Below are 12,409 nucleotides of genomic sequence, written 5' to 3' on the forward strand. Positions count from 1 at the left end.
CAAAAGAGGAAGAAAAAAAGAACAGTTACCTGTTATTTCGGAAAAAAATAGATAAAATATAGGAAAATATAGTATAATAAAAAAAAGTACAGACATACGGACGTATAAACCCCAGTTATAGATTAATTGTGCTAATACTAATAATATATCGACTAACAATCAGAACTACGTTTCAAACGTAATTAAAACTGATGTTACTCATCAGCTGAATTTCTAAAAATGACGAAAATCAAGTGTATGAAATTGTCTGCAAGTGAACAGGAAAAATGCACCTTTTTTCAACTACATCTTTTAACAACATTCTACTAGTTTCAAAATGTGGACGAAAACCTCAATCTTAAGTGAAAAACAAAAAATATTGCACAGGGAAAATGAAAGGAAAGTTGAAGAAAAATGTTTTGCTGAAGATGTCAAAAACAAAGGTTGTATTGTAATGTATCAATAGAATGGTAAAAGGATGCTATAGTCAGAACTTTAAAATTCAATAAATATGTTGTGTGCCTTTTGTGTGAAATAAGGATTTTAGATTTTCACAAATAAATTAAATGCCAATAAATATCTAGGTTAAAGTTGTTTAAATACCATAGCCCTTCTTAGAACTTACTCAAATCTAATATCAAATATATGTTTGAGTGAGAGAGGCAGGGACTTCCAAAAAGATTACTCACCCCTCCCCCCCCCCCTCCCTAGAAAAATACAAGGTTCCAACACCAAATCAAGTATTTTTTTTACTTTTTTTTCGAAAAGTGGGTTATTAATTAGGCAGAGGTGGATTCCTATAAAACTTTTTTGGCTCACTGGCTTACTAAAATCAGTGAGGCTCGCAGTGAGGCAAAATTATCCCCACCTAAGTTTTAGCGAGCCTCAATGATTTTATTGAGGCATTTTGAGCCAAATTTTTTTTTTAAGAATCCACCTCAGGTTAAATACCCTCCCAAGTACATATTTTACTTCATGTGCCTCGCCCCTTCCAAAAATGAATTCCACTTAAAAAGTCAAACAAAGCAGACTAACACTTATTTTAGAATAGCTTTGTGACTGAATTCATGAATAAAATTTCTATTAAACCCTTATAATAGTTTAACGGTATATAAAGATTAAAATGTGTGTAAATGTCGCAATAAAATGTAAAATTTTGTCCCTAGAGACAATTTCTTGGAAAATATATATTTATAATTCTATCCACAACCAGATATACAAAAATTTGTACAAAACCCACGAAAAAAAAACAGTTTTAAAATAGCGAAAATATAACTTTCTTTTGTTTGTTTGCTTGTAATAAGTGGAAAACGATTTTAAGATGGATCACTTTTTTTCAGCATTTTCTTTTTGATATCCGCAGAAAGCTGTCTATATTACGATGCCATAAATAACTATAAACTAAACTTATATCAAATATAAAATCTTAACAGTCTGATTTTAAACTAAGAACAAATAAATGACATCATGATGCTTAGTATAAAAATACAAAGCTAACTCCTGCATCATTCATCCTTTTTGTAACTTTTTTTTTAAAATTGCTATTTTATGCGAAATTTAAAGTTTTTTTAAAAACACCGGCAGAGAATATAGATAAAATTCTTTGTTGAAATAAAATCTGAGAAAAGCATAATATATTATTGTACCAACTCTGTAGTGCGATAAATGGTTAGAAACACTAAAATTGAAAACTCTATTTTTAAGGGGTTATATGATCATTTAAAAACCTATTAATTATTTTATTCAGATATTATTAAAATAGATTCTGAGAATGTCATAGTAGATACTTGAACACAGAATTACGGAATTTAAATTTATAAAACGTGGTACAACCAAACGTAGCTGTCTTTAATGACCTATCTAAATAGGATTAGATGTCACCACTTTTGGCGTGACTATTCTATAGACGTCATAAAATACCCTATACCCCATCGCTTATCTATCTTCACTCCTTCCTTTTTTCTTTCCCTCTACTATGACGTCAATAGAACACGTGAGCCAAGTGCGGTGACATATATCCCTATTTTGCTAGGGCACAATAGACAGCTACCAAACAAACACGCTCAGAAGTAAGATAAAATGAAGATTGAAAAGAATACCTAGGAAAAGAAAGAAGAAATATGATTCCTAAACGATAATGGTAAAGTCACGTGGCAATAAAGATATAGACAATTGTGATTGTTAAATTCAAGCATAATTATTTCAAATAAAATAAAAAACATGGTTTCAAAAGCTAGAGTAGTAAGTCACTTGTATGTTGTACAACAGTGTCTGCATTGCATTGGCAGGTTTTAGCCTTTTTTTAAAGCAAATATAACTCAGAAAGTTTTTTTAAGTATCTATATTTTTGTAATTCGTACTATTTTGTTTATCTTAACAAGATTTAAGAAAATATTTTGAAAGATTTAAAGTTGGTTGGTTGGTGTAGCCCTGATTCTCTGAAGTTAGGACTCAGATGCACACGGAGACTGGAAGTGAGAATCCTTTGGCCAATCTTAGATTGGTAAGCTTCGCGCACAGCTGATTGTATTCTATGTTACATTACAAGCTGACCCGCAATTCTCGTGGAAGCTACTCAATTATTACATCACCCTGGCCTAGAGTTTTGGCAGGTGTTCCATATTAAGCCACCCTAATTAATGGCACTCTCATACGAGGAGCATGGATGAGGGAAAGCATGGTTAGAGCTGCTTGATTTGTAGAATCCTAACTTCCTACAAATCTCCCCCCTTACAACCCTAGGGCATCTTAGGGAAGGTTGCGTGATCATAATCTGACAAATTGCGACAGCATTTGTCAACCGTGTGCAAAGTCTATGTGGGGACTTGAACTCGGTTTCTCCCAACCACAGCGTAGTGCGCTAACCACTACACTATGGGACACCCTATAAAGATTTAAAGTTGTTTTTCTCCTCGAAATGGCGCATTTATTATTCATTACCCAGGGTTAAAGTTTAACCCATCCAGGGAAAAGGGACCAGGATACTGGAAAACAATTCTCAGTGAATGATTTTATCCAACAAAGATATTTTATTTATCTTCTTCATACCCGCGTCCCTTTGGTTAAATTCTAAAACAACGTTTATCCTTAGTTTATTCCCTCGAAAGTTTAAAAATTCCTACAATATATACTAAATAGTTATTCATCGCGTCGTATACAGCTTTCCGCGAATATCAAAAGGCCAGAGCTAACAAAATTGGTATTAATTTTGTGGTTCTTATTTAATATTCTTGGAAAACGATAATACGATGCTAAAATAGATTTTTTCAATATGGCTGAGAACAGGTTCTAATCCAGCGGATATTAATCGGTTTCGATGCCATCTTAAAATAGCTAATTATAATCGCTTCGTATTATAGACAGTCTTCTGCGGATATAAAAATGTATAATTATATGACAAAAACCTACTGGAAATTAAATTATCAAATCACAGCTCCTGACTCCACCAAAATAATGTCAAAACTTTCTTAGGAGAAAAGCTTTGATGGATTAGAAATACTGTTTTTACATTTTTTTATCGGATCTCTTAGAATAAATATGTAGATCAATTTGTAATGGCGAAATACAAGTCTCGGCCGTCACTACACCAATAAAATGAGCATCAAAAACGAAAGGCCGCGGTTAAATACGGAATCAGAATCTTGAAAATCAGAAAGGCTTTCAGTATTTTGAAAGTGCTACTGTTACTTAATTTTATGCGTCCCATTATAATAATGGGTTCTGAATTATCTATAAATATGCAGCTGCAACGCCAGAAGCAGTTGACATACTAAATATTAATCATAGCGAATGACTTGTTGATTAGCTGCGCTGTTTCAAAGAAATATAACTTACCAATTTTCTTGCAAGCTCAGTCTTATCTCTATTTGGCTGTGGATCTTCTATGGCTAGTACGACACAATTGGCTGAAATAAAGATTATATGTTACATATGGATATAATTTCATATACATCCGCTTTTTAACTGTAATATCTCAATATTTTATATATTTCAGCTTTTGCTATAAACCGATATTATACACCATAATCAACTATAATTTGGATGGCTTAGTTAGTTTGGCTTATATTGGCTATAAACGGCTAAACTTGTGTAAATTAAAAATGGGGTCATTTTACTTTCGCGGATTTATTTTAAGTAAAGTTTTACTTAATAAGACTTAAAACACATGTAATCATGTATAGCATCGTATTACAGTCTATTTGCACAAATATTAAAATCAAAATTAAAACCAGTTTTGCTAGCCCGGTCCTTCGTCCCTACGGGGCTACAAAACTGATTTTAATGTGATGATCTCCCCTTCTAAAAATTGCTATTTGTACTTGTAAGCTAACTGATAGTACATTGAGAAAGTAATTATGTAATTACACAGATCAGGTGGTAGGGAAAAATAAATTAAAAGTACTCTACACTATGCTATAAAAGAATAATACCTGTAGAAAAATAACATACTAATAATATAAACATTGCTATACTTCATAATAATACTATTTACTTCGCTTCTAAACTTTTCAAGGTCCTATGTAAAGCTCAACTAAATAGGAGAACTGAATCAGTTCAATAGATATTGAAATTGTAAGCTACAGACAAAAGAATCACTATTTTATATACCAGGACATACCGGGCTTTTGTCTAACAAGAAAGTTAACATTAGAAGCGAAGCTACTCTATCATTTGAAATGTCCATCTGATTACCATGCGTCTTCTTTAAGTCCACTTAAAACGTTTTGAGTATATAATCAAATATCATCGTATGTATACTTGTTTTATGTGTGTTTTTTGTGCAAGTTAATATGTGTAATAGTGTGTGTGTGTGTGTGAGTTTGTGTGTGTGTATTTGTGCGCCTGATGGTAATTAATTATGTATTGATGGTAAAACTAAAGCTAATAACTTCCACAGACAGGTAAAAATATTAACAGAAACAATTTTCGAGTATGGCTTCGAAACAGATTAATATTTGCTGGATTACAACCGATTCTCAGACTACTGAAAAAATTTAAAAAATGTACAGCATCGTATAAAAGACAGTTTTCCACGATTTTTTTTTTAAATCGGCACCTTATAGCTAACAAAACTGGTTTTAATATATAACTTTCATTTTAATATCCTCGGAAAGTTGTCTATAATACGATGTCATAAATAATTATAATGAAAGACAAAATTATTCCTTGTGTAGATTACAATTAGTAGTTGAAACGTTTGGCAACTTAATGAACCAACCAATCAAAATTCAATAAAAGTCTCCAAAGTTTTAGGACAACGAATACGAAAACATTATAATAAAACTTTGGGGACTAGTGTAATAAACAGCATAATGTCCCCTCCCTCCCTGCATTATAGTAAAGGTAAAGATTCAGCAACAGAAAGGGTCACTATCCCCAAACGGCTCTACTTAACCCTTCTTAACCTAACCTAACTATGTAAAAAAAAAGGGATAATTATAAGAGCTTGTACCCAAATCACAAAGTAATCATTAATCCGGCTAAGTTAGGCTAGCCAAGGTTAAACAAGACTACTGCAAGCTTTATGTTTACTAAAGGGGCTTAAATGCTTTCCTTTTCTACTAGGTATTTATTTTTTATTAATTTCATCCCTTTCTTAATAACTATACAATGTATGCTGTTTATATTAGGCAAGTTTTATGAATTTTGGATAAGATGAAAATATATAAAAAAAATATGAAAAAGGATATTTGTGATATTAAAGTGTTATTGCAAGTTAAAATCAAAACAAAATCTCAAATTTTGTAACATTCATAATTTAAAAAAAACTTAGATTACAAATATTATCTCAAAAGACTTTGTATGAACAATAACAGAATAGTAATTTTTCATTTTGTACTTAAGATTTGGTGTTGATTTATCCATCTATAATACAAAGTTTTTTTGTTTGTCTTTTAATAACTTGCTAAACGCTGAACAGGTGGAGTTCTACATTAAAGGAAGCTTCACATAAGTTCTGTGCTGGTTTAGTGGTATTTACTTTTATTTTTCAGTCTGGGAACAGTTTTAAGCCATTTTTCGATCCCCTCCTTCCAGTTTTTTGTACGAGATGCTATAGGCGCAGACACCAGTCTACAATGTAAGAGGTATTTTGTTTGAAATTAAAGATCCTAATAATAGCTGATCTGATTTGGTTATTTTAGGTAAGATGCTTATATCTCTAGGGATAGTTTAACTCTAAATTGTTGTCCCTTTTTTTAGAATTAGTTCTTTTGAAGCTATGGGCGAAGATCTTTTTTAATAAAAGTAAATTACCAATTTTGTATTTATCTGTGATTCAAGTACATAAATACATATAAAAGAACATTAATAAATAAATAATGAGTAATACTTGTTGCATAACATCTAATGCTTTTTCTCATAAAAAAAAATTCTTCTTTTCCAGGAAAACATGATAGAAAAACATATTCTAGGCACAATGTTTATTATGGATTTTTTTAGATTGTAAGGCGTCCATATACACTCTTTTAATATATTGCTAGTCGACTAAAAAATCACACATTCCAGATTTGAAATTTATTGGAAAATTATAAAAATAATTAGTCAAAAAGCTAAACTAGAACTTTGGTAACGATTGCAATGTTTTTTTTTAGATTATACCTATCTCATGAATCTAAATCAAGGTTTAAAATCGCAAGAACTGTTTTAACAGTAACGAGGTAATAAGTTTATGTAAAATGTCATATTTTACAATACAAATTATTAAATATAAAATACAAATTTTAAAATGTACATTAATAATAATATATTCTAGAATTGCATGGTTAGAGCACTTTAGGGTCTTCATAGTTTTATTACCTAGAGTAATCAGACAAAGAATACAATTTTTTTCAGTATTAAAAAAACAATTAAACATGAAAGAATTGTTTTTAAATTTTCTGTTGTAGCGGGATAAAGTGTCTTAAAAATCAGCCATTTGACGTCATAAAAAAATGATGGATTATTCATCTCTTTTTTATGGGTTTTCTTTCCCACTTCTCCTCTCATCTCCCTCATTTTTATGACGTCACATGGCTGATTTCCGAGACACTTTTTCCCGCTACTTTCTAATCACCATTTTATTAATTTAATTAAATCTTTTCGACCCATCAAAAAGCTTTACTTGAATATGGTTTTAATTTAAGTTTGAGATTCATATGTATACATAAGAATAACTAATCTTCATTTTGACAAAAAAGATTTTATGATAAGTCTACAAATGATATGTCTATATTATGGCCGTGATCTCATATTAATATTGATTTTATGCCAAATTTTGCTTTATTATCATAAAAGCTGCAAATTTACTAAAGTTGAAATTTATTTATATTTATAACAGTGCTTGGATAAGCTTAATAGATGTGATTCGAACCAAAGGCTTCGTGGTTGGAAAAATACAGTATAGAATGTTGTTTTTCGCTAATGAACTCTCAATTAATATTGGTACTAATAATTGAGATAAACTTTGCCAGTGTGCTCCTTATCGAGAGAAATGTTTGTCTTTTTCGCATAATATCTAATGTTGTGGTCTGAAATGATTCGAACCCAAGACCTCATGGACAGAAAAATACCATAAAGGATGTCTTGGGCCAATGATTTCTCAATGAATAATAATAACAAGGATAACACCTTATAAGTAGCGAAGCTAAAACTAGAGATACATTTCCTAGAATAAAAAGAAAACAAGAACAGACTGACGAACAAATCAAGACAAATATTTAAAACATTCTTCAATGGATTTGATTTATCTTGATCACGTTGTATTAGATAGACAGACGGACAAAGTGACTTAAAAAATATATATTTAATAGTACTGGAATTCAAACATATATCTTTAATTGCGGCCTAACTTTTCTTGCTTACAAATATTAATGTATTATGGAGTAGGATGCTGTGAGTATTGGTGCAAAAAATGGGGACATGATTCCAGTGACGTCATATTTTTCTTTCCCTAAAAAGGGAAGGGGGGAAGAAAAAAAACGATGGGAGATAAGGGGGTTTTCCCCCATCTCTTTTGAAGAGATTTTCTTCCCCCCTTCCCTTTTTCAGGAAAGAAAAATATGACGTCACTGGAATCATGTCCCCATTTTTTTGCACCAATACTCACAGCATCTGGAGTAGCTTTGCTACAAACAATGATTGAGTATGAAGTGAACCATATAGAGAAAATATTTTACATACAATATTATTCTAGACCTACAGGAGTCACGGTATGGGCAGGAATAATACTTATAAAAGAAAGTAACAGAATGTCGGTCTGTACTGAAAGATCTCGCTAACCGCTGGATCTTATTCTAGGCCTATTGGAGTCACGGTATGGGCAGGAATAATACTTATAAAAGAAAGTAACAGAATGTCAGTCTGTTCTGAAAGATCTCGCTAACCGCTGGATCTTATTCTAGGCCTATTGGAGTCACGGTATGGGCAGGAATAATACTTATAAAAGAAAGTAACAGAATGTCAGTCTGTTCTGAAAGATCTCGCTAACCGCTGGATCTTATTCTAGGCCTATTGGAGTCACGGTATGGGCAGGAATAATACTTATAAAGAAAGTAACAGAATGTCAGCCTGTACTAAAAGATCTCGCTAACCGTTGGATCTATATGAATCTCCTTTACAGGGAAGATTATTATAGGTTTAAAAAAGAAAAATCGCGAACTTCAACCCTGCATCTTTTTAATAAGTGCCCCTTAAAAGCCTCTAGGGCCTTATACACTATAAAAACCGCTGATTTTAGTATCCCGTTTACTCTAAATTTGGTGGATTGTTTAAAAATCTACCTATCTATCCATCAAAAATGTTATTTGTACTGATTTATCAAAATTTGCCTATCATCGCTGCACAATTTAGCTCTCTTTCTCTGTCTTTCTATAATTTCAATTTTGAAGACATTTTTTAAAGAATTACGCAAACTTCGAACACAGTAATAGTGTCTGACTGATTATGACGTAACAAAAAAAATTAGCCAATGAGAGGCCACTATAAATTTTACCATTGGTCAATAACGGCCTCTCATTGGCTAATTTTTTTTTTACGTCATAATCAGTCAGACACTATTACTGTGTTCGCAAACTTCGCTTTAATCTTTCTTGCAAAATATTTTCGATTTTTTTGATAAAATGATTTTAATAATCTTATTCCTTCTCTTCTTAATGATGATCAAAAAAACAATATGTAGGACGTAAACATTAAGTTTTTTTTTCTTAATAGAAATTGGAAAAATTGTGATTCTTTGTCGTATAATATTTTATTAACTGATCTTTAGGTAAGAATATTAATAAAATAAAATACTTTAGTCAAAACGTCATGTCGATTATATGTGACCACTAATACCAAATAGATGACATTAAAATAATGGTCCCTTTTATTAAATACTATAAAATTCGCCTGAAAACATTATAATTATATTTCGAAACAATTTACAAAAAAATATAGTGGATGTAAAAGTGAAAAAGAATTGGGTCAAAAAGCAGAAAACACTAAAATAATATTCTTTTTCTCTATGGACAAAAACACCCAATGATTTCGCTAATATAATTTAGGCTAATCAGTCATTTTTTCACAATATTGTCTATATTGCATTAACTCTTGATGGTGGGGAGGAGAGGTTATCCCCCCCCCCCCATACACACACACAATATTAATCTTTATCTGTCAGACTTAATCATACACAAAATTATTCCCCCTCTAGGAAACAAAAAAAAAAGAATGATAACAAGAATGACAACATATGTAAGTATCGACGCTCATAAACGTAAATACTTTACAAAAATAAACCGTAAATAATAATGAAACAAGCAAAGTGAATAAATTGAAGTCAGAAAAAGCATTACAGATACACCGAAATTGCAGCAATCTATCTCTGATAGCAGTTAAGAAAAAACTCTATTATCGCTGAAAATTCCAATGTCCCCATGATGACCAGACCGACAGACTAACGGATTAAGTGAGAAATACTTTATACTTATTGGTCATTGTTGATGGAACTCTCGTAAAAAATAGCGGCTTATAAAATCCCATTTCCTCCATGTCGTTACAGACGGACGGACAGACAAAGTGAATTAAAGAGCAGCTGCGCAACTAATGAAAAAATATATTATTATCTTAATTCATCTTTTTGATCATGGTTAATCCTTATAACTTTTTTATCAAATGTGTTTTTTACGTCACGAGGGCACTAGCGAAAAAAATTACAATATTAAAGCGTTGATATGTTTCTTGTTCTAGGAATCGATATATTATTACTTGGATGTTACTCCAGATCTCCATGTAAAAAAGTGATACTCGCAACTGGCTAAAATAACAATAGCGCTCATCCATCCCCTTCTACTGAACGAACGAATTGACCTATAGATAAGTTCCACATTAACAACCTAAATTGACGACTAATTTTCCCATGTCAATATATCTGCGTATTCTATATCCATTGTTCTGGTTAAAAAAGAAACAGAATTAATAGCAGTTTGATTACTTCAAAGCATTTGATGTATAAATACAAAACCTGTAGTAAAAAAAAAAACTTTTCTAATTTTAAAAAAATCTATCTGTAGTTTTTGTGGAAGGGGGAAAAATAGAGAGAAGATTAATTTCATAGTTACTATCTATGTACCCTTTTCTTAATATATAATGTTATCCTTATTATAAAGTAACCGGATCTCTCCAACCACTAAACCGATATGGTTCTTCTTTACATAATAGCTTCTCATAGGTTCCGAAGAAAGGTTTACAGCGAGGGTACCACGACCCTTCCAAGAGGAATCGCCTCTAGAAAAAAATGGCCCCCTCCCATTTATTTTTTTACTTTTTGAGAACTACAATTAAAATTGAGGGGTTGACTTCCCCCATGCAAGGGCCCCTTTAGACATCTAAAGGCGTAGCCGCAAGTATTTTATATTTCGACAATTTTAAATATATCTAAAAATACTATAAAAAAGATTTTATTTATATGTTCTTATGAATCTTTAGAACAATGTGTGTGTGTGTTGTTTTATGTGTGTGTGTGTGTATGTAAGTGTATGTGTGTGTGAGTGTGTATATGTGTGGGCTTTATTAAAAAGTGCTAAGTCAGCATGAATTTATACATATATGTTTATTATATTTATTATTAGCGCAGCTATATTATATAAAAAGTGTATGTTCGTACTTTTTATCAAGTTAAAAACTATTGAAATCAAAATAAACTATCCAACAAATAATTGACAAACAATGTTTTATTTACAATAAGTGTCAAAGACTTTTATTATGTAATAAATATGGATATTCTTATTGTTCAACTAAATTATTTAAGCTTGTTTTGCTGAGCTAATTACGAACAAATTTGTCTTAGTTAAATAATATATATAAATACATGATATTCATATGAATTCTACTTCTGTCCTAAATACATTTATAATTTTCTTTATTTTAAGCCAAGTTAATGTCTATCAAAAAATATCGTTGTAAGTATTCATATTTTTATTATTCATTGTTTAATAATGAATATAATAATAGTCATTTACTGTATTAGCTTTCCGCGGATATTGAAATGAAGGACCAAAGAGGCCGAAGGACTAGGCTAACAAAACTAGTTTTAATTTTATGATTTATATTTCATTATTCATGAGAAGCTGTATGTAATACTATACAATACATGATTTTTTAATACGGCTCGGAACCGGCACTAATCCACCGGATATTAATCGGTTTCGAAGCGATACTGGAAAATTATTTATATCGTATTCTACTCTACTTTCAACCTGATGCATCAAATCACTGTCTTACAAGGAAATTAAACCATCTTTGTTATAAAGTATCATTATTACATGGCGAAAAATCGTCCTAGAAATCGCCATTTTAAAAACCATGGGAATACGACAACTACATCACCCTTTAAAAATCGACATGTTTGAAATAGCAACGATTCTGAATTGGACCTAACTTTTATATCATAATTTAAGGTTGAAATCGATATATAGAGCAATTAAAACATGCCAATTTTGATGATAAGAGCTATCCGTTAATTTATTGACGTACGAACGAACTGACCCTAATTGTAACAAAGCTTCGCTTTTACAAAAAAAAAGTTACCTAAAATAGTAAGTAGGACGGTGTACTCGAAGGGTGGCCATTCTATCAAAAATCTGGTGGCTCTCCTGAAAAACAAAATATCTTTATATAACAGTAACAGAATGTCTGTATGTCAGTCTGTAGCTCAAGATCTTGATAACCGCTGGGCCGATAAATTTTTGGAGCGATGATATCTCCAACCTCATTAGAGAAATCACCCAAGTAAACTCCCCCCCCCCCCCCCATAATTCTTCTAAAAAACTAAAATGTTAAGTAAAGGGTTGCCCCCCCTCTCCCTCCACCCTTTTCTTTCAAGCGCCCCTAGAGACCTCTAGGGGGTGGAAGTTGCTATTTACTTTAATAAAACTATGCCATTAAAAAAGGAGGAAGGGGATATTGAACTACA

General features: G+C 31.5%; 1 protein-coding gene across 4 annotated transcripts in view; it reads right to left on the bottom strand.

Annotated features, from left to right (window-relative positions):
- Positions 1–12,409, bottom strand: part of LOC145331020 (voltage-dependent calcium channel type A subunit alpha-1-like) — a 172,473-nt gene that overhangs the window by 135,680 nt on the left and 24,384 nt on the right. For all 4 annotated transcript variants that reach the window (XM_080175614.1, XM_080175615.1, XM_080175613.1 and 1 more), the window contains exons 5-6: positions 12,025–12,089; positions 3,814–3,884 (exon numbers count right to left, since the gene is read on the bottom strand). In XM_080175614.1, the coding sequence (XP_080031740.1) occupies positions 3,814–3,884; positions 12,025–12,089 (136 nt within the window). The remainder of the gene's footprint in view (positions 1–3,813; positions 3,885–12,024; positions 12,090–12,409) is intronic.

Source organism: Acartia tonsa, chromosome 11 (genome assembly GCF_053477335.1).
Source record: "Acartia tonsa isolate MP-2025a chromosome 11, ASM5347733v1, whole genome shotgun sequence".
NCBI lineage: Eukaryota > Metazoa > Arthropoda > Copepoda > Calanoida > Acartiidae > Acartia > Acartia tonsa.